Below are 24,471 nucleotides of genomic sequence, written 5' to 3'. Positions count from 1 at the left end.
GGTCTGGCTTAAAAACATAAAATCCATAGTTAGGATGGTTGTTCATAATTTCAGTTAAATAGTGTATACAGTGCCATTATAGGTTCTGTCACATGCTAAGTAGCTGTCATAACATATGTTTCAGTACCTGACTATGTTGACTACTCATGACAGCATAGGACATACATTTACAGATTCAAGATTTTAATATATCATTGAGGTTTACTGTAAAGTGTTACTAAGCAACATACAGTGTTAAAGCAATTAGATGTTGAAACTCATTATTGGTAAACTGAAAAAAACATACTTCTCATGTTTAGAAATGTTTTCTATTTGCAGGGATGTCTTGGGACATTTTTCTTCTTTGCTGTTGTATGATTGCTGCCTATAAATCCAGAAAATACATTTTAGAATAGACAAAAAGCAGGAAAAACGAATCTTAATTTTAAATTTTATATTAACAGAAGTTACAATGTAATTTTATTTTGTATGATTCACCTTTTTCTTTGCCTTATCTATTGACAGTCCAGAAGCAGTGAGAGCAGCAATCTTGTTTTCTATATCTGACACCTAAGAAAAATGTTTTGATTATAGTATGTAGTAAAATTGTTAAGATGTCAAGAAATTAATTCATGCATATTTGAAGGGATTTTAGCACAATAATACAAAATACTACAGCATGACGTAACAGAGAAATTACCTTTTTTCTTTCTGATTATGTAAAAATAAAAATGGGTAGTAAGTTTGAATAAGTTTCAACATAGAGCTTGACGATTCTAGGAAACCAAATGCTTAATATAAAGCTTTGGTGAGATATTTAATGGTGCTTTCTATATATGATTTTCATGTAAGCAATAACTCTAAAACTGCATTTTATAGTATGAAAACATAGTAAAACAAAACATATACTGCTTAATGCTGAGAAGGGCGGCACGGTGGCTAAGTGGGTAGCACTGTCACCTCACAGCAAGAAGGTGCTGGGTTCGATCCCCAGGCCTGGGCGGTCCCGGTCCTTTCTGTGTGGAGTTTGCATGTTCTCCCCGTGTCCATGTTCACACTACATGATTTTTGCTCTGATTTTTGCTCGCCGACTGGTCGGAGCTAGATTTGCCGGCTTGGGAGCAACTCGGCGATTGAAACTCGGCTCTAAATCACTATGTGTGAACTACTCAACAACTCGATCCGAGCGGCTCCAAAGAGAGATACAGTGTATCACAAAAGTGAGTACACCGCTCACATTTGGATATAACTTAGAGTAGTCAGTGTACAGCCTGTATAGCAGTGTAGATTTACTGTCTTCTGAAAATAACTCAACACACAGCCATTAATGTCTAAATAGCTGGCAACATAAGTGAGTACACCCCACAGTGAACATGTCCAAATTGTGCCCAAATGTGTCGTTGTCCCTCCCTGGTGTCATGTGTCAAGGTCCCAGGTGTAAATGGGGAGCAGGGCTGTTAAATTTGGTGTTTTGGGTACAATTCTCTCATACTGGCCACTGGATATTTAACATGGCACCTCAAGGCAAAGAACTCTCTGAGGTTGTGAGAAATAGAATTGTTGCTCTCCACAAAGATGGCCTGGGCTATAAAAAGATTGCTAACACCCTGAAACTGAGCTACAGCATGGTGGCCAAGGTCATACAGCGGTTTTCCAGGACAGGTTCCACTCGGAACAGGCTTCGCCTGGGTCGACCAAAGAAGTTGAGTCCACGTGTTCGGCGTCATATCCGTGGTATTTGTAGGTGCAGGATCTCTGGTCCCTCTATGACATATTCCCAGTACATGCGACACTGGATTAAAGAATGTTAAATGTCCCACCCGTCTGGTACCCACAATCTTGCCTCACTCAAACTCTATTAATTCGCATTGCCTTGCCATGAGCACACTGGCCAGTGGTCAGCCTTACTCACAAGATAATACCTCACAACTTATACAGATATGGGCATTCCCAAGCCATCCCCAGGTTTGTTTGTTTGTTTATTAGGATTTTAACGTCATGTTTTACACTTTTGGTTACATTCATGACAGGAAATGGTAGTTTATCTTCACACAAGGTTAATCAGTTCACAAAGTTATATCGAACACAGTCATGGACAATTTGGCATCTCCAATTCACCTCACTTGCATGTCTTTGGACTGTGGGAGGAAACCGAAGCACCCGGAGTAAACCCACGCAGACACGGGGAGAACATGCAAAATCCACACAGAAAGGACCCTGACCGCCCCACCTGGGGATCGAACCCAGGACCTTCTTGCTGTGAGGCGACAGTGCTACCCACTTAGCCACCGTGCCACGTCCCCAGGTAACGACACTTTATGATCAATTTACTGCTATCCCTTGACCTTTAGCATGTCCATGTATAGTGTTTATATATCGTTGGTAGACATGCGCAGTTGAGTTTGTCTGCTCTTTTTCTTTTTGGGGTACGAATAGCTGTACTGTGTGGGGAATGCTATGTGTACCCGGGTGCAAATAGACACTCTGTTGTTTTATATTCAATCAGCCAACAAAGGTCATACTTGCATCAGTTATAAGGTCCCTGGCTCCCCACCCTGTATGAACAACAGCCAAATTGTTCATGTATTGCCCAGCCCAGCCGGATGGCAGAGCTCACTTTCGACTGACAAGTTTGAAATGTCAGCTCTGGTGTGCTAGAGTGTTTTACCGCTGTGCCACCTAAGCGGGCTAAGGACTACAAGTTGAAGATGCTTGAAATTCCTGTGATATGTCATAAATTGTGCTCAGAAACTAAAGTTTCTATTTGTTGTACTGTGTGGTAGTTAAAACAGACAATGCCTGTAGTTACCTAAAAATAATTAGCCACGGCATTCACTGTATATGTCTGATGTATTAAAACGTCTTACCTCACTTTCTGTGCTCTGAACTTTGGCAGCAGCCACTGCAAGCTGGTCCTCCAGTTCAGAAATGTCAGAATCAGTGAAATGACTGACGTAATGGTTCTTAGCACGTTGTTCAATTTGCATCAACTTCTGTTCCATGTTAAAAGACTTCCCTGCTGTCAGATACACCTAAAAAAAAGCAGAAAGTATTCTGAAAATACCCAACCTAAACTAATGTAACACAATGAAGATTGTACCATTGATTTTGCTTTCAAAGAGTATTATAACATCATTCACCAAAGAACTGTGACTCATACTAAACCCAACTGAGATGATATAGTGGCATTGCTGTATGTAGGTAAAAACATCTGCAGGCTTACATTTTCCTCAAGTTCTTTGTAAGCAGCATCAGCTTGCTTTACGTCTGCGCCCTCTAAGTAAGGTCTGTCATTAGGGTTTTGGGGGGCCAACTCACTCATAGCATTTTCTGTGGCATTTATAGTTCTTAGAATCTCTGTTGTGATGTCACATAGAGCCACCGCAGTAGATCTCTGAAAGCCATGTAGAGGGAACAGCAATTAGCTGAGGTAAGCCTTGCTGACACAGCAGTGCTTTTAGAGCCGTACATCTTGGTGGGGGGCTGCATTTACCATCCTATTAGTCTAGACACATAACAGCTAATTGATGCTGCCTACCAAAATAACAGGGATTGGTACTCATAAAATGGCCATTAAGAGGATAAACCTCTTTCCCTAAAGGCAACAGTAATATACAGTAAAGGGATACGTTTCACAAACCATTTTTTTTTAAATATACTTTCTGTGCATATATTTACTTTAAATAAGCAATATCATTTTATTTCAACTTTGTACCTGTAAACATACTTTTTGCTCATATATCTACAACCCCCAAATCAGAAAAAAGTCAATGTTTCTTACATTTACTTTGACTTTTATTTGATAGCAGACAGTTTGAATCCAATATATTTCATGTTTTGTCTGGTCAACTTCATTTCATTTGTTAATATACCTCCATTCCTGCATTTCAGGCCTGCAACACATTCCAAAAAAAGTTGGGACAGGGACAATTTAGGGCTAGTAATGAGGTAATAAAAAAACTAAATAATGATGTGATTCCAAACAGGTGATGTCAACAGGTGACTATAATCATGGTTTGGTACAAAAGTAGCATCCAGAAAATGAATGAGCAAAGATGAACAGAGGATCTCCAGTTTGTCAACAAATGTGTGAGATAAGTATTGAAATGTTTAAAAACAATGTACCTCAAAGACAGATGGGAAGGGATTTGCATATTTCTCCATCTACAGTGCATAATATCATTGAACAATTCAAGGAATCAAGAGGAATTTTAGTGTCTAAAGGCCAAGGGCGCAAGCTTAAGCTGAACGCCAGTGATCTTCGATCCCTCAGATGGCACTGCATCAAGAACCGCCACTCAACAATAGCTGATATAACCACATGGGTGAGGAATTCCTTTGGCAAACCTTTGTCAAGCACTACAATACAGAGTTACATGCACAAATGCCACTTCAAACTTTACTGTGCAAAAAGAAGCCTTATGTTAACCATGTCCAGAAGCGGCATCGACTTCTCTGGGCTCTGAGCCATCTAGGATGGACCATCACCAGGGTCTGTCATGGTATGGGGCTGTGTCAGTGCCCCTGGCAAAGGTCATTTACACTTCTGTGATGGCAGCATTAATGCAGAAAAGTACATTGAGATCTTAGAGCAACATATGCTGCCTTCAAGACGTCATCTTTTCCAGGGATGTCCATGCATTTTTCAACAAGACAATGCAAAACCACATGCTGCACACATTACAAAGGCATGGTTGCGGAAGAAGAGGGTACGGGTACTAGACTGGCCTGCCTGCAGTCCTGACCTGTCCCCAATAGAGAATGTGTGGAGAATTCTGAACTTTTTTTGGAATGTGTTGCAGGCCTGAAGTGCAGGAATGGATGTTTATTAATAAATGAAATGAAGTTGAGCAGATAAAACATGAAATATCTCAGGTTCATCCTGTCTGTAATCAATTAAAAGTCAAAGTAAATGTAAGAAACTCTGTGTTTTTTTATTATTTGCATTTTCCATGCTGTCCCAACTTTTTCTGATTTGGGGTTGTATCATTACCTTTTGTGCATCAGTGGTCATCTCGTCACTAGAGGAGCTTAGTGCTGCTTCCTGTACTGCTAATACTGATTCACTTCGCTGAGTGCCCTTTACACCTGAACCCTTGGTCTGGAACAGTTTCTTGGACTCATCTTCATCTGAAGAAAGTGCTCTGTCACTCATCAGCTCATCTAGCTTTTTCTTCAGCTTTTCCTCCTCCAGTAGGCTTGCTGAAGGTTGGGCTGGCTACAATGACACATGAACTGTTTACTTCTATTGCACCTGATATTACTTAGTTAAACAGCACAAAAATATACGTACTATATTACCAATGGGATAAATAAAGTATCTATCTATCTATCTATCTATCTATCTATCTATCTATCTATCTATCTATCTATCTATCTATCTATCTATCTATCTATCTATCTATCTATCTATCTATCTATCTATCTATCTATCTATCTATCTATCTATCTGTCTCTGTCTGTCTGTCTGTCTGTTCCAATTTATCCCAAAGGTGTTTTGGATTTATGGTCAGGGCTCTGGGCAGGCCGGTAAAGTTAATTTACACCAAAAAATTCAAACCATGTCTTTATGCACAGTCATACTGGCAAAGAAAATTGCCTTTACTGCGATGACTCATTTTCCCATCATGTTACACTGTCCCCTAGGTTCCTAGGCCCTTGGCTATGCACCATTAATTCTACTAGCAGTGCCACCATGCCTGCTTTACTCACTCACTCACTTTCTTAACCGCTTATCCAATTGGGGTCCTTGGGCGGGGGGGTTTGCTGGAGCCTATCCCAGCTTTTTAATGGGCACAAGGTACACAGTAACACCCTGGACGGGGTGCCAGTCAATCGCAGGGCAGACACACAGACACACACACACACATACACACACACCCATTCACGTATAGGGCAATTCAGTGTCTCCAGTTAACCTGGTTGCATGTTTTCGGACTGTGGGAGGAAACCGGAGATCCCAGAGAAAACCCACGTAGACACAGGGAGAACATGAAAACTCCGCACAGAAAGGACCCGGACCACCCTTCCTGGGGATTGAACCCCGGACCTTCTTGCTGTGAGGCGACAGTGCTACCCACCGAGCCACCGTGATGCCTGCTTTATCTTTACTTTAAATATTATTAATATATTGTCATAAGTCTTTGAATTGGCATCTTATTTTAGCATGGCTAAACTCTACCAGGAACTGTAAGCAGTCTTAGTTACAATGAATTTGGTCAGACGAAACATTCCAAGTCACTTCTTTGTACTTTTGTCAGTTAAATAAAGGTTCATAAGGATTAACATATAATATTCTTGTGTTTTACTGCATTTTAAATGTTAAAATTTTTCAGAAAAAGTGGTTTGTAAAAATAGCTTATATTTAACTATTTTTTAGTAACAGAGTGCCATGTAGAGGATTGGAACTAACTGTTGTTTTGCCTTTGGTCTTGAAAAGTAGGAGACCTGATTAAACTTGCAAATAAAACACATTTTCACCTGATCAGTAGGTGTAGTCATCTTCTCCTCCAGTCGACTCAGGAGACTCTCAATGGCAGACATTTTCTTACTCAGTTCATTCATCTGCATTGAAGCATCAGTGGTTGAGGCAAACAAAGAAAGAAATGAGTGTTTTACATCACCAGCATTAGTCAATCATAATTACTAACAGAAAACAAGCTAGGCATGCTACAAAGTTAAATAACATTAAATAACTTTCTACGCAAGTGAACTGTTAATCTGAATAGATGTATGAGTATTTTTCCGGACCAAAGATGAAAAGGACCATCCATACTGTTATCAGCAACAAGTCCAAAAGCCAGGGTCTGTCATGGTATGGGGTTGTGTCAGTGCCCTTGATAATCGTTTCCAGGGACGTCCATGCATTTTTCAACAAGACAATGCGAAACCACATGCTGCACACATTACAAAGGCATGGCTGCGGAGGAAGTGGGTACGGGTACTGGACTGGCCTGCCTGCAGTCCTGACCTGTCCCCAATAGAGAATTTTGAAAGGAAAAATGCTACAACGACGACCCCGTACTGTTGCACATCTTAAGACGTGTTTGCAGGAAGAATGAGACAAAATAAAACCTGAAACACTAAATCACTTGGTATCCTCGGTGCCAAAACGTCTTTAAGTGTGGTGAAAAGGAATGGCAACATTACAAAGTGGTAAATGCTTTACTGTCCCAACTTTTCTTGGAATGTGTTGCAGGCCTGAAATGCAGGAATGGGTGTTTATTAATAAATGAAATGAAGTTGAGCAGACAAAACATGAAATATCTCAGGTTCATCCTGTCTGCAATAAAATAGTCAAAGTAAATGTTAGAAACTCTGTTTTTTTATTATTTGACTTTTTCATACTGTCCCAACTGTTTCTTATTTGGGGTTGTAATATGACTTTTTTTTTTTTTAAGTAAATGTGTTCAATGTTCCCTACAAGTGCATGAAAATTGGGTTATCACAGATTAACATTAAAATGTGCAGAATACACCTTTGATCCATTTATTGTGGGTCACTATACACCTAGTTAAACAATGTTTAAAACCTTTAAAATCATAGACATTGTTTGGATTAATGTGCCACTAAGCTTTTACCATGGAACTAAACATTGGAAAAACTTATTCCAGTTTCCAAAAAAGTTTAAAAATCAGCCGACCATAGTATTCATTTACCCCTCCTCCCTAATTAAGTGGGTTAAAAATCTACAATGAATGTAATAAAACTTTTATTTATGTTAAACTAAAATAGAAATTTGAATCAACAAAACCAGCTGACAGCACTGATACTAAATGATCATTTATTTATATTTCTTTATTATTATACATCTATGTATATAATTACCATTGTTATATTTTATTATTATTTTATTATTATTATTATTTTATTATTATTATTAATATTTATTGTTATTATTATTGTTGCTATTATTATTATATCTTTATTATTTATCTATATTTTGCACTTTATCTTGATTAGTGTTCAATTTAAAACCTTATTGCAAACATTAGTTGAGGGGTAAGAACATTTACATTTTCAGCATTTAGCAGACGCTTTTATCCAAAGCGACTTACACGATGAGCAATTGAGGGTTAAGGGCCTTGCTCAGAGACCCAACAGTGGCAACTTGGTGGTGGTGGGGCTTGAACCGGCAACCTTCTGTTTACTAGTCCAGTACCTTAACCACTGAGCTATCACTGGCCCTGGCACTGGCAGAACATCATATGGAAAGTGATTTAATCCATTGTAAAGCATTACATTTATCCATTTACTCACTCACTTACATGTAGAAACAATTAACAGCAGCCAATCCACTTACAGTCATGTTCTTTACAGAACTACTTGGAAAAAATCCATGCAGACATGGTGAGTCTGTGACCTGGATCAAAGGATCAAACCCAGGTCCTCGCTGACTCTAAGCTTAGAGTTACCCACACTACCTGTTGTATAACTGAACTGCCTGAAACTGAATGTATATGTTTTATAGAATTTCTGTCACAATACCACACACCCTGAGAGTCTGTTTTGCTTATTAACCATTTCAAGTTTTAGCCACAGAAAAACACTGCACTTGATCAAAACGTCTATTAAACATTTATACACATGCATACCGGCAGAGAGCTCTGTTGGATGTTCTCCTGGGAGGAGGCGCGGCTGCGGCGACGTGTTGGCAGCTGATAAACAGGGGCATGATATGCCTCCTCCTCCTCTGAGGTGTCCAGATAGTGGGCTCGTGGAGGTAAGGAGATTTTTGAAAGAGAGCGAGTGTGCCTCATCCTGTGCTCAGGGTACATGCCATCATCTAAAGAGAAACAAAACAAGATTTATTTGATGATTATGTTATATAATATTTAAATATTTAATAATATTTAATAATTTGAACAAATTTAAAATATAGCTATGATTGAAACAAGACTGAAATTAATATTATCATAATACTGTATTATAAGTTTAGGTGTTTAAGCCACACACATTGCTAACAGGTGTATAAAACCTTTGCCATAATTTATATGCTTCCAGCTTTTGGGCAACAGTTTTAAAAAAGCGCTTTTTGTTCCACCACTCTAAAGTGGGTGGCACGGTGGCTCGGTGGGTAGCACTGTCGCCTCACAGCAAGAAGGTCCTGACCTCAACCTTTTTTACGATGAAGTGGAATGTCCATTGCAAGCTAGGACCTTGTTTAACATTGGGGCTGGTTGACACTCCATTATTTTTAGTTTTCAAAAAAGTGGAACGTTACAGCCAAAGACTGGCAACTTTATATAATGCTAGTAAATTTATATAATGATAGAGGATTATAATTTAGCAGTTGGTTGAGCGTTGCTCACTGATCTAACAGTAACCTCATTTACATGCAGGCACGTGCACAGATATTTTTGGGGGCAGGTGCTCAAGCCAAAAAAAAGGGCACCCATCGCCCCCAATAAAATAAAAAAAAACTTATATTTTTATTTTGTTAACACAATCAATACACATCTAATCAAATAACTCAAATGATCAAATTGCATAAATAAATAAAAAACAGGCAAAAACAAGGCCAAATTGTGCGCGCTTTTTAATAACCAAATAACTAATACTGATACATCTCCCTCATTTGCTTTACTGGTAGATGACCTATCCAGGATCAAAGAGAGCTGCTACCCTGAGCTGCTTGCTGTAGTTCCTTTTCTTTCTGCTTTTGTAACCTTTCTTTTCTTGGCATTATGCTGCAAAATTTGTAAATGAGATAAATCAATGTTGTGCATAATAATCAAGAGTGACTTACGGAATCTCCATAAAGGGGAGAACACAGTATACATCATTTTACTGTTTTTGAAGCATTACACTAATAATATACCATTACTAGTATCAATTTACCTCACCAGACTGTCATGTAACTCAACTTAAGACCTACCTTTGATTTCAAATCAGAAACCCACTTTGGGTAGTTAATGTTAACAATGGGCCTGTTATTATGCCAATAAAATCAAATAAACAGCTAAATAACATTTTCCTATTTATTCATCATTTTTTGTATGCTGTTCTATATCATAGAGCATTATATTTAGCCTTCTACATATATTAGTTTGTAATGTCAATTACCTAGCAAAATTATTCCTTATTTGTTAACCTCAACTGTTGAAGTATAAATGCTTGCATGAAAATAACTCCTTGACTAAAGGTGACTTTTCCTACACAGCGTTTTGGCCAGGATGCTGTAATTATAAAATATTGTATGTTTGTATCTATTTTCAACACTTTACTGTGAGAGCTACTTGACATTCTCCTGCAAAATGTTTGTGCTCATGCTTTTTTTTTCTTCAGGTTTTCACATCAAAATAAGTAAGATTTTAAATGAAACAAAACTAGTGAACTTGTCTAATTTGTAAAACAGTAAAATTGTCTTTAAATTCTCTGTCTGTCTGTCTGTCTGTCTGTCTGTCTGTCTGTCTGCTGCAGTTTGTCCCCCTCCCCCTTCATTAAACATGACAAACGTCAGTAAACAGCTGGACAAGGCTTTGAAATCACGTATTTCATGACTCATGAGTACAAAACAAGCCCGGAGTGGCTAATCGGGAGATTTGGGAGGATTCCCGATGGGCCGGCTCATGTCAATCTCGAGTTTGGGCCGGATGGATGGGAAAAATTATTTTGACACTTATCTGTCACTTATCTAATCTTCTTCTTGCATTCATTTTCCATTCATCTGACAGCGCAGCCCCTACATTGCAGTAGATTAGATGGGTTCTACCATCTGAAGGAATTCTCCCCTCCCAGATGTTTAAGTTGGTTTGGCCCACGAGGCGTCTTTTCTAGAGCGCCGGTAAAAGTAAATATAGCAACAGAATAGCGCAAACCAACCATCAGTCTGTGGTGATGGAGGGCAGGAAGAGGCCAGGTGGAGCCGAAATGGCCAGGTGAAGGCTATTGCGCAACATTTGCAACGTCAACTTAGCATAGTTTATTTTGTAGAACCCAATACACACCATTAATCACAAATATCCAGTTTCAAGCTGAAAATAATAACCATAATTTGAAGTGTAATATATTAAATAGCCTAACTCATTATTGGAATGTTTTTGTTCCGACGCTATGGTACTGATTATCCCGAGGAGGCCATGAGTTATTTAAAATATTATTTAAAATAACATAGCTATTTGTAATGTAAAATATAACGTAGAGAATATACATGATATATGTTAAATTGTTCAGACATTCAGAAAGATGTCTAACGATAGCCTAATTTATTTTAACAAATGGAGACAAATAGCCTAAATCACTATCAATTCTACACCATCATAATATAGGCTAAATTGTGTAAAAATTAAAAAAACTGCAAGCATGTTATGTTATTCAGCAAAATAGGCTAACCCTTAATGAAATTTTTTTTAGCCTCAGAGCAGCAGATAAGCCATGTCTTATGTCTATAGACAATGACACCGTTATTAATAAAGTGCACTGCTTAGGAGGCTTTTGATGCTGTAGGTAGCCTACTAAATATGCGTGTAGTGAAGCTACTTAAGTTTAGTGTAGTGTAAACCTAACAATAGAGCACCTCTCTGTTGGGAAGACAAATGCAATTTTAATTTCAAATTATTTTTATTTCAACTTATTGCTCCTGTACAAATGTAAATACGTTTTCATCTTTATCACATTTTTTTTACCTTTTAAATCTTTATCTGATTTAAATTTGAATTAAACATGTTTAAGTGAAGTGTTTTCTGTTAACTTACCAACATATACCTGAACTTATACCCAATAAAAAGGCATTGTAAGAGCTAGCTGCCGTTTCATTTATTCAGATTGCTCCTCCATGGAAAAAGTGGGCCGGGTTTGGGCATGAAACTCCCAGGCTGAAAAAGGGGCCCACTCCGGCCCTGGTACAAAACGTGTAGGCTATGTGTTATGCATTTGTATGAAACACTGTCGTTACCTGTCTGTCTGATGCTGCGGGTCAGAGGAGAAGTGTGTAGCAGCGGTTTGGCCTGGCGCTCAGCAATGCATGAGTGCTAACCAGAGGAGGGGGAGGGAGGGGCAAGGCGGGGATCAGATCGGGGCAGAATTCTCACAAGAACTCAAATAAATGCCCGTCAGATATCTAAACACTTTTGGGGGGAACTGATGACAGAGAGGGTAATTTTTATTTTTAAATATTAATGAATGTAGAAAAAAATTGGGCTCCAGCAGAAAGGGCACTTTTCTCATCCAGGGCAAAAGGGAAGGTGCTTGATTTACGTGCCTGTTTACATGCATCTATCACAACAAAGCAGAACAATTTTATATTAAATGATGTTAATGTAATGATGATGATGATAATGATAATAATAATAATAATAATTATTATTATTATTAGTAGTAGTAGTAGTAGTATTAGTAGTAGTAGTATGGTTATTGTTGGTATTATTGTTATTAACATTATTAATATTATTACTAGTATTATTATTATTATTAATATTATTATTAATTATCTTAAATAAAAGCTAACTATCCTATAAAGCCTGTTACTGAAATTAAGTTTAGGTCTATAATCGGACAAAATGTATTTCAATGAAGAAACAATGGCAAAACTATTGATCCATGCTTCAGTGTTGCATTTCTGTGTCTTGTGTAAAACAGGAGTTATATGAGCTTGGGGATCCCCAACTATGTATGATTATAAATGTACTTTTAACATATTAGTGGCAATTATGTGCCCATTTAAATAGGGTTAGGGTCTTACTACACTCCAACTAATGCTGTAGGCAGTTGTAGCCTAGTGGTTAAGGTACTGGTCTAGTATCTAGAAGGTTGCTTGTTCAAGCCCCACTACTTCCAGGTTGCTGCTGTTTGGCTCTTGAGCAAGGCCCTTAACCCTCAATTGCTCAGACTGTTTACTGTCACCGTACTGTAAGTTGCTTTGGATAAAGGCATCTGCTAAATGCCGAAAATGTAAATGTCTTTTTTTAGAGCAGTTGTAGCCAAGCTGGTTCAAGCCCCACCACTGCTGGGCCCTTGAGCAAGGCCCTTAACCGCCAATTGCTTAGATAATATACTGTCACAGTACTGTAAATTGCTTTGGATAAAAGCGTCTGCTAAATGCTGAAAATGTAAATGCTGTAATAGGGTCTCATGCTGAAAGTGAATCATAGACTTTTACAGGTAATATACAGTGTATCACAAAAGTGAGTACACCTCTCACATTTCTGCAAATATTTCATTATATCTTTTCATGGGACAACACTATAGAAATAAAACTTGGATATAACTTAGAGTAGTCAGTGTACAACTTGTATAGCAGTGTAGATTTACTGTCTTCTAAAAATAACTCAACACACAGCCATTAATATCTAAATGGCTGGCAACATAAGTGAGTACACCCCACAGTGAACATGTCCAAATTGTGCCCAAAGTGTCAATATTTTGTGTGACCACCATTATTATCCAGCACTGCCTTAACCCTCCTGGGCATGGAATTCACCAGAGCTGCACAGGTTGCTACTGGAATCCTCTTCCACTCCTCCATGATGACATCACAGAGCTGGTGGATGTTAGACACCTTGAACTCCTCCACCTTCCACTTGAGGATGCGCCACAGGTGCTCAATTGGGTTTAGTCCATCACCTTTACCTTCAGCTTCCTCAGCAAGGCAGTTGTCATCTTGGAGGTTGTGTTTGGGGTCGTTATCCTGTTGGAAAACTGCCATGAGGCATGCCATGCCAGTTTTCGAAGGGAGGGGATCATGCTCTGTTTCAGAATGTCACAGTACATGTTGGAATTCATGTTTCCCTCAATGAACTGCAGCTCCCCAGTGCCAGCAACACTCATGCAGCCCAAGACCATGATGCTACCACCACCATGCTTGACTGTAGGCAAGATACAGTTGTCTTGGTACTTCTCACCAGGGCGCCGCCACACATGCTGGACACCATCTGAGCCAAACAAGTTCATCTTGGTCTCGTCAGACCACAGGGCATTCCAGTAATCCATGTTCTTGGTCCTGGAAAACCGCTGTATGACCTTGGCCACCATGCTGTAGCTCAGTTTCAGTGTGTTAGCAATCTTCTTATAGCCCAGGCCATCTTTGTGGAGAGCAACAATTCTATTTCTCACATCCTCAGAGAGTTCTTTGCCATGAGTTGCCATGTTGAATATCCAGTGGCCAGTATGAGAGAATTGTACCCAAAACACCAAATTTAACAGCCCTGCTCCCCATTCACACCTGGGACCTTGACACATGACACCAGGGAGGGATAACGACACATTTGGGCACAATTTGGACATGTTCACTGTGGGGTGTACTCACTTACGTTGCCAGCTATTTAGACATTAATGGCTGTGTGTTGAGTTATTTTCAGAAGACAGTAAATCTACACTGCTATACAAGTTGTACACTGACTACTCTAAGTTATATCCAAGTTTCATGTCTATAGTGTTGTCCCATGAAAAGATATAATGAAATATTTGCAGAAATGTGAGGGGTGTACTCACTTTTGTGATACACTGTATATAGTTTACGCATTTTTCCCCTTTTTCTCCCTTTTAGCGCGTCCAATTGCCAGATTGCGTCACGCCCCCTCCGACACATGGGCAGCAACCGTATGTATTTTGTCACCTACACTTTGACGAGTGCAGTGCGGATCAGCACTGTGTACTGAGAGACACACCCTGGCAGCACTCTTTTTCCGTCTCGGTGCAGGCGCAATCAATCAGCCAACAGAGGTCATAATTGCATTAGTTATGAGAGAGTCCCTATCTGGCTTTTAATATCCCACCCCTATCTGAACAACAGGCCAATCGTTGTTCATGTGGCCGCTCAACCCAGCCGGCAGGCACAGCTGAGACTCGATACGATGTATTCGAGATCCCAGCTCTGGTGTCAGCGTGTTTTTACCGCTGCGCCACCTGAGCGGCTACTTGTTGCCATTTCTAAGTAATTTTTCTAGGTTTAAAAAGACAACACAAACTCTCTTAACAAATTCTCAATAAAAAATAGCTGAAGTGTGTTGCTGATCACACTGAATAAAATGTAACAGCCTTCAGGAGAAGAGTTATTTGGCCAACTGATTAGAAATATGTTCAGAGGAGAATAAAGTGATTCATTTAGTGCTAAAAACACTGTAAATATTGTTAAATATGGGGTGGTAGCATTCTGCTTTCGGCCTGTTTTGCTGCCTGTGAGGCATTGCACAATATGTTGTTTGTTTGAGTATTTGTTTATGTTTATGCTAATCATCATCATCAGTATTTTCATGTTTTATACCAACTATTTTATCCTGTTCAGGGTTGCGGTAGGAATCACTGGGCACAATGCAGTAACACATTCCCGACAGGACCTCAATTCAACATTGGGCCTCAAACACAGCCAATCATGTCTGTAGGTAGACATCTGATCGGTCAGTAGTACACTTACTTTGAACCCTGGATCCAAGCAGTAGTGGGCTAGTGTAATTTACTACTATGCCACCCAAATGCCCTGTTTGTACATATGTAAAAATAAAAGAGAAGTCTAGACCTGGTCGTGAAAAGCGGTCCAGACTTTTCCTCCGGTTCATGCGTTGATGATGGAGATGGTTCATGTCAGTAGTGTATTCCAAATCATTCCGCAGCAGTCCACGGTCATCATGAAAATACTAAAAGGTAAAAACATGTATATAATTTAAATCAGGCTACTTTACCAAAAAATGAGGTAAATGTTGGATAAAGAGGCTCCTGCCTGCATAGACTGTCGGCGGGAACTGCTGCCATATTCATCAATCTCAAGATCCATGGGGTGGACAGAAAGCAGACGCTTAGTCTTTCGTATCTAAGTAGGGCAAACACAGGAAAATGATGAATTTAAGAGCTTACTAACTATTACTACTTTTATATTCCAAGTTGACCAATACAAAAACCATCAGAAAATCATCAAAACCATCAGAAAACATGCCAGTTAATGCCAGTCATGTGTTGCAAGTGAGGTGAACAATGTGGTCAAAAATGCTTTGTCACAAACTTCACTGTAGGTGATTGGGTGTGTGTGTATGTCTGCCCTGCAATGGACTGCCCCCCCACCTTCCCCGACCATAATTGGATAAGCGGTTAAGATAGTGAGTGAGACCAGTAAATTTGATATAATGTAGCTAATAAGTCATTTGGAAGGTGCTCGGAAGGTCAAATACAATTTTGTTTTTTAATTCAAAACTCATGTTGCTTATACGAGGGTTGTTCAAAAAGTTTCCACACTTTTTTTAAAACTCTAAATCTGGACTATAAGCTCTCTCAGTCTCTCAGACACGACCAATTACTTCTCCTCCCACCCTCACCAATTTGAACAAAAATATAAAAGTGCGGAAACTTTTTGAAGATCCCTCATATCAATAAATGTTTACTGACATTTCTTGCTGTATATTTTCATTTAATTCTATACACATCACCAAAATACCTATTAAGGTGTGGGGGGTACAACTGCAACTGTATATTTGCCATATATTGTATTATACCACACAATTAAAGACACTTTACAAATAATTATATTCAAGTGAGTCAATGAAGTTTTTATTTATTTATATATTTTCTTTATGCATTTTCTCCCCTTTTTCTCCCTTTTAGCGCGTCCAATTGCATGATTGCGTCATGCTTCCTCTCCACTAATGCCGATCCCTGCTCTGATTGAGGAGAATGAAGCTAACCCATGCCCCCTCCGACATGTGGGCAGCAGCCGTATACATCTTGTCACCTACACTTTGACGAGTGCAGTGCAGCTCAGCACTGTGTACGAAGAGACACACCCTGAAAGCACTCTTTTCCTATCCCTGTGCAGGCACCATCAATCAGCCAGCAATTGCATTAGTTATGAGAGAGTCCCTATGCGGCTTAATCCCACCCCTATCTGAACAACAGGCCAATCGTTAGTTATGTGGTTGCTCAGTTCAGCCGGCAGGCAGAGCTGAAACTCCATACAATGTAGAGTCAATGAAGTTTTAAATGAGAAATTTCTACCTGCTTATATCGCTGAGCTTCTGTTGCATCCAGATGATCATCATCATGGCCATTGTGCACATCTAAAAACATTAAGTTTTGAACAATTAATTAATCATTTATCACACGTACAAAGGGTCAGTTTATTATGATTAAATACTATCACTATTTAATATGAACAACTGCTGTTAGGACTGCATTGACTAAACTCCAGTGATATGTTCACCAACGCACTGCGGACATCAGGCATGCTTTGCGTGTCATCGTCCCGGCGACCTAGACAAACAAAAGAGGAAGAATGTGAATGCTAATCCCATTGCCCTCTGGGAATGATGCAAAGCAGTGAAACCCCACCATTACCATTTAATAGCAGTATGCTTTTCATAGACACAGCTGATCATCCAGCTCCATTTCAGGGCATTACTGGTATGAACTAAAATAATTCTATTTAAGTTTTGGATTGTATCAAGTTTATGGACACTCATTCTTATTATTAGGTGTAGGAGTTTTAGTCACACATTACTAACAGTATAGATTTCACTATATAAAAATAAATGTTGTGGTAACAATTTGGGAAAGGCCCTCTTCTGTTTTAAAATAATGTGTCCTTGTGCACCAAGTGATGTCCATAAGGACATACTGTGTATTTTCACTAGTGTGGGAAAACTCCATTGGCCTTCACAGAGGCTTGATCTTCATTCCATCAAACATACTTATTTTGGATAAGTAGAAATGTTTATTGCACTAAAGCGTCTTTAGAAAGACAGAAGATTAGAGCTGTTATAGCCACAAAAGAGAGGCAACCCATAATAATGGCCACTTACATACTACTAACCATAAAGTGTAATTATACACCGATCAGCCATAACATTAAAACCACCTCCTTGTTTCTACACTCACTGTCCATTTTATCAGCTCCACTTACCATATAGAAGCACTTTGTAGTTCTACAATTACTGACTGCAGTCCATCTGTTTCTCTGCATACTTTATTAGCCCCCTTTCATGCTGTTCTTCAATGGTCAGGACCCCCACAGGACCACCACAGTGCAGGTATTATTTATGTGGTGCATTATTCTCAGCACTGCAGTGACAATGACATGGTGATGGTGTGTTAGTGTGTGTTGTGCTGGTATGAGTGTATAAGACACAGAAATGCCGATTTAAATACCGTGTCCACTCACTGTCACTTTATTAGACCCTCCTACCTAGTTGGTCCAACTTGTAGATGTAAAGTCAGACGGTCGCTCATCTATTGCTGCTATCTGAGTTGGTCATCTTCGAGACCTTCATCAGTGGTCACAGGGCTGGTATTTTTGGTTGGTGGACTATTCTCACTTCAGCAGTGACAGTGAGGTGTTTAAAAACCCCAGCAGCACTGCTGTGTCTGATTAACTCATACCAGCACAACACACACTAACACACCACCACCATGTCAGTGTCACTGCAGTGCTGAGAATGATCCACCACCCAAATAATACCTACTCTGTGGTGGTCCTGGGAGAGTCCTGACCATTGAAGAACAGCATTAAAGGGGGCTAACAAAGCATGCAGAGAAACAGATGGGCTACAGTCAGTAATTGTAGAACAACAGAGTGCTTCTATATGGTAAGTGGAGCTGATAAAATGGACAGTGAGTAGAAACAAAGAAATGGTTTTAATGTTATGGCTAATCAGTGTATATCTATGTCCACTGTCAATTCCATACTACTAATCTTTACACTGAGAATATGGAAAAACAACAACAAAGACAACACAGAATAGCACAGATAGCAGCAATGTTTAGGTAGCAGTTAACCAAACAAATCACTCAGCTCCCATCAGTGTGAATAATCCCCCTATCCGCTCAGCATTCTAACAGTCTTTTTCAATTCTTTATTTAACTCGTCTAATCATGCAGCATAGTCAGAAATGACCTTAGCAGACATGTGATCTGAGAACAACATGTGATCTGCTGTTGCTGCAGTGCTGTGGAAACTCTTTCTGGATGTCATACAAATCAACAAATCCCTGACTCGATTTCTGCACAGAGACTATGAATGCTTAGCTTTAACTATCCAGTGCCTTTAGGCTTGTGGGTTAACTGCAATGCCTAACATTAAAACTCTCAAATCATATGACTAGTACTGCTGATTAAATTGATGTAAGCTTTTGAGCCTTGCTAAATGTTGGGTTAGGAGTAAAATTGAAATAATCAATTTATTAATATTTAAAAGTTGTAGAAAGCTGGATGCCAGTAAAACTAGCAACATTTGCTGATGAAATCAAAAAGCTCTTAGTCGTTCATTACATATAAAAGAAGATTATGGTGTTTTGGCACGTCCATGGAAAAAGTAGGATAACACAGCAGTGATGAGAGTCATTGTGACACGTCCCAGGCTATCAGAAAGCTTTTTATAGCACCTACCCTCTTCATTTAATCTCTTGTAGAGTGACCTCATCACCTTGGCACTGCCAAAGCGCTTGAAACGAGAGCGCACATTGTCGTGGTACCAGCCCAGGGTTCCAATTTTCAGGACCCTTAATAAACAAAAACAGTTGGTTCAATTTATATAGCACATTCCTTAAATGTAGGTATTTTTTTTACAACAACAGTAGTACTATCATACAGACACAGGCACACCACCAAGGCCTTTTTCCATTCCTACATGATAATGATTTCAGTTCTAGCAATGCTACACAGTGAATGTGCTAATTTGCACAAAGTTAAGCATTACTTAACTTATATAAGGCTCTACTTATATAATGATCTGTGTGTATAAAATAAACCATATGCTTTTTTATATTAAGCTTTACTCGACATTTGCTACAAGGCATTTTCCAGATTCATGACGCCAGAACTGTCATGAATTATAAGGATCTGGCAAAGTTTGCACATATTCCATTGTGTTATGTTGTGATTTTTAGAATATTTTTTAAATAATAAGTTTTTATTTGCCTTCTTATTTATGCAACTTTATTTATGACACCTTTATTATGACAAATATACGCTGTATTGATGTGCCCCTGTTTGATCCCACCAAAAAAGATTGGTTAAACTCCAATGGGCACAAATTCCCACAAACATACTTCAAAATCTTGTGAGAAGCCTTTGCAAAAGAACGTCAGTTATAGCTAAAAAGATCACATATAGGTCACTCTATTTTAATACCATTTGTTTTTGTAATGGGTGTCCAACAAGCTCATGGTCGGTTGTCCAAATACTTTTGGCCATATAGTGTATTATAGATTAGTCATTTGTTGACCTATAAAAGTCCATTATTTAATTTAACAATGTTGTATTGTCCAGAATTTAAGCTTTACCTGGACATTCTGCAAGGATCACAAACCCAGCCATGCTCCTTGGTGTTGTAGCGGCTGCAGGTTTTACAGACATAAAACTTGCAGTCCAGACACTGACGCTTGCTGTTTACCAGGAACTTGAAGGGCTGCAGGCAGTGAATGCAGTGGGAAGCAGTTAGGTTGGATTGAGATCCCAGCAGCTCCCGCTTTGTTTCCTCCTTCTCAATCTTGGTCTTTAAGTCCCTACAGGGCCCAGAATTATGACATTAGTATTACATTTCAGTTTGTTTTCTGTAACAGCTGCCAACAGCTGTTATGGTATTGGAGTGCATCAGTGCCCATGGCATGCGTGACTTGCAAGGTGTATATTTTGATTTTAGAGGGATGTCCTGCTATCAAGACAAGAAGTCTGTGATTATTTCAACAAGACTATGTCAGGCCTAATTTTGTATGCGGTACAAAAGTGTGGCTTTGTATGTACAGAGTTTGTGTGCTTGACTGGCCTGCCTGCAGTCCAGATATGTCTCCAGTTTAAAATGTATAGAGCATCATAGAGGAAAAAATCAGACAGCAGCAACCACGTACTGTTGAGCAGCTGAAGTGTTATATCAAGCAAGAATAAAGAAAATTCCACTTGCAAATCTGCAGCAATTAGTATTTTCAGTTCCCAAATCATTAGAAAGTCTCATTAATAAGAAAGCTGATGGAACACAATGGTAAACACGTCTCTGTCCCAACTTTTTGGGGTGTGTTGTAGGCATCAGATTCTAAATGTGTTCATATTTACTAAATACAGTGATCAGTGAAAACACTGGACATCTTTTTATTTTTACCATTTTTGTCAGTTAAATAAAGAGTCAATAGAATTAACAAACCATAGATTTTTGTTCCAACTTTTCTGGAAATGGGGTATGTATTTGACATACTGAAATGTAGAAAGGGTGCCTGAATGTTTCAGGGGTTAGGACACATGTAAAGGACGCTTTAGTAAATTAAACCTGATAAGCACAGATCACAGATGACTGTTTTAATTTCAATGTGTTTTTGGTTCCACTAAATAATAATTAGCAATTCTATTTTGATATTGTAGCACTATTGCCTCACAGCAAGAAGGTCCTGGGTTCGATCCCCAGGTGGAGCGGTCTGGGTCCTTTCTGTGTAGAGTTTGCATGTTTTCCCCATGTCTGCGTGGGTTTCCTCCGGGAGCTCCGGTTTCCTCCCACAGTCCAAAGACGTGCAAGTGAGGTGAATTAGAGATACAAAATTGCCCATGACTGTGTTTGACATAAAATTTGTGAACTGATGAATCTTGTGTAACAAGTAACTACCGTTTCTGTCATGACTGTAACCAAAGTGCGTAAAACATGACGTTAAAATCCTAGTAAATAAATAAATATTAAAAAATACATTCATTGATCCCATCCCCAAAATTCAATTAAGTATACAGAACATAAATTTAGTTTGAGATAAATCAGTTCTTTCAGGTAATATTGAGTAATATTTACAAACTGTATTTGGAATTTCATTTATGTAGCTCATATAATTAGATTGAACACAAATAGATGAAACTGGAAACACTTACTTTAAGTTAACTCTTTTCATTACAATTACTCTGCCATAAACATTCATTAAATGTAAATAAAAAATTCATCAAATTACTTTTGCGCAATCATTTGACATGATAATGTCATTTCTGCACTGTTACCCAATACATTTCTTAAAAAAGAACAAAGAACTCCTTGTGTGTTCAAATAGAAACAGTTCTCACACCATTTCGTTTTTTCAGGCAGAACTGGGCAGAAATCAGGTCTTGTGACTTTGCCATGATTATCATAATGAGCATGAGTTCAACACTTCAGTTCTTTAGCCCCTGCATTCCAAAACATATTCTATAGAAAGCACAAGGCAAATATGGCCATGATACTGCAGCTTAAACCATGCTGGTATTTGTCCTTCACTTGCTTACAATGGAGTCACACCCTGCTTGTTTGTTTATACGGTTTGGCCAAAAGTATATGGACACTTGACAAATGAGCTTGTTGGACATTCAATTCCAAAACCATGGGCAATAATATGGAGTCCCTCCTCCTCATTTATCAGCTATAATAGGCTTTCCACTAGATTTTAAAGTGATAAGAAGCATTTTTGTGGTTAGGAGGCCTGGTTCACAATCAACATTTCAATTCATTCCATATTCAATGGGATTGAGGTTTAAGTCCTGTGCAGGCCACTGGAGATCCTTCACACCAACAATGTCAAACTTCACTTGATTCAAGACACTTCTTGCTTGATACAAGATTTTAGCTACTGAACAGTCTGTCGTCACTGTTGCTTGCTTTTACACTTAATGATGCCCCATACATTTCAAAAGAAGGAAGATTTGGACTGCAGGAAGACTTGTTAAGCACAAAACATCAAGACATTGCATGAGGGAAGCTGTAACCTAGTGGTTAAGGTTCTGGATTAGTAATTAGAAGGTTGCAGGTTTAAGGTCCACCACTGCCAGGTTGCCACTGTTGGGCCCTTGAGCAAGGCCCTTAACCCTCAATTGCTTAGGTTGTATACTGTCACAACTGTAAGTCGCTTTGGATAAAAGTGTCTGCTAAAGGCAGAAAATGTAAATGCCTTGTTGACACATCTAAGCAATGGGCATATCTAAAATCCTTTACTTAAAAGGGTGTTTACATACTTTTGGCCATATAGTGTTCCTTAATACTCTGAGACTGTAGGCAATGTGAGGTATCTGAGAAATGAACTGGTGTTTCAGTAAGTCAATCTGTGGGAAAAGTATGTAAGCTTACCCGAGCCGCTCCTCCTCTTTCTTCCTTAGCTCGAAGTCTCTCTGTATGACTTCCCACACATGCTTCGCCTCCTCATCCGTCAGCCTAGCAAGGTCCAGTTTCTTATCCATAGTGGCCTTTTTTAACTAAAATTCAACTGTTTAAAAACATAGATAGACGGACGGACGGACGGACGGACCGACAGACAGACAGACAGATAGATAGATACTTTGTTTATCTCAAGGAAATTATTGAAATAATGGCACAATATATAAACAAAAATATTTATTTTGTTATCATGATTTATTTAGTGTATAGAGAGGGGGCATTGAGACAGTAATCATAAGGTTGTGGATCCAAATCCTGGCTCTGCCGTGCAACCACTGAGCAAAGCCCTTAACCTTCTACGCTCCAGTGGCATCATAAATGGCTGGCATTGTGCTCTGACCCTAGCTTACGAAGAAGCTAGGTCACACAGAAAATAAAATTTTATTGTACTGTTCACATGTACATAAATATATGGCAAATAAAGGCATTTCATCTTCCCTAGATTAATATTATTATTAGCTATTAGTAGTTATTACATTGTTTTTATTAATAATTATCCCACCCCTCAGCACACACACAAACACACACAAATGTCAAGAATGCCTGATTCGCAACAAATGTTCCAATACATCCCAAAAACATAAATGTGGTGAGATCAGGGCTCTTTGCAGGCCAGTGCAGTTTTTGTTCCCACCAAACCTTGTCCCACAGTCATGCTGGATAATTTTCCAAACTGTTGCCATAAAGTTGGAAGCATATACAGTAGTACCTTGTAACTCAACATCCCCTAATCTCAAAATCTTTAAAACTCAACGCACTTTGTCGAGAAATTTGTACCCTTAAACTGAATGTTTCCTCTAAACCCAACATGTTCAGTTTTTCTCTTAATTATTACTGCTTCTTAGTTCTCTCCACTAATACAATTTTTTGCTCATTTTAGTACAGTAAGTAATGATAAGCTTTGTGCATCATCACACTCCATAGAAAATAACAGCACAGCCAGCGAAAATAAATACAGTATTCCAAGATCAAGCATCTCCACGATTAAGAAGCATAAGGAAACAATAAAGAAGTAAAGGTAAAGTGCAGGTTTTATTGTATTTTATATATGTATTTTATATATATAATATATTTTATAACATTTTATATATTTTATTGATTGAATTTTATTGATTTGTATTGATTGTATTGATTTGTAACTGTTTTTAAATTGTATTTCATTGTTTTTAATATTATATTTGTGTTATTTTCAGTGTTTAAAAACAGTGTATAGAAACAGCCCATTATTTTACATTAGCCTAAAATATATGCAGTTCCACGAGACCATAGAACACATTAACAGGTTTTTCATGCATCCTTATAGAAAAAAAATGCCTTAAACTCAACACCACTCCCAAAACCCAGTTTCGAAAAATATGAGTTTATGTAAGAGATACTGATTTATAAGAAGTGTGGCTGACAAGCTTCACTTAATAATTAAGAAT

At 38.6% G+C, this 24,471-nt stretch overlaps 1 protein-coding gene across 1 annotated transcript; it reads right to left on the bottom strand.

Moving 5' to 3' along the window:
- Positions 1–254: 254 nt before the first annotated feature.
- Positions 255–23,070, bottom strand: mlpha (melanophilin a). Its single transcript, XM_062996805.1, has 13 exons — positions 22,961–23,070; positions 20,181–20,402; positions 19,285–19,397; positions 17,113–17,154; positions 16,900–16,961; positions 15,635–15,724; positions 15,434–15,551; positions 8,574–8,764; positions 6,460–6,543; positions 4,973–5,197; positions 2,847–3,011; positions 478–549; positions 255–364 (listed from the first exon to the last, which is right to left on the bottom strand). The coding sequence occupies exons 1-13, from the start codon at positions 23,068–23,070 to the stop codon at positions 296–298; spliced, it is 1,563 nt and encodes a 520-aa protein (XP_062852875.1). The 3' UTR covers positions 255–295.
- Positions 23,071–24,471: the final 1,401 nt, after the last annotated feature.

This window comes from Trichomycterus rosablanca, chromosome 6 (assembly GCF_030014385.1).
Source record: "Trichomycterus rosablanca isolate fTriRos1 chromosome 6, fTriRos1.hap1, whole genome shotgun sequence".
Classification (NCBI taxonomy): Eukaryota; Metazoa; Chordata; class Actinopteri; order Siluriformes; family Trichomycteridae; genus Trichomycterus; species Trichomycterus rosablanca.
This window is presented reverse-complemented; position numbering and strand designations above follow the sequence as displayed.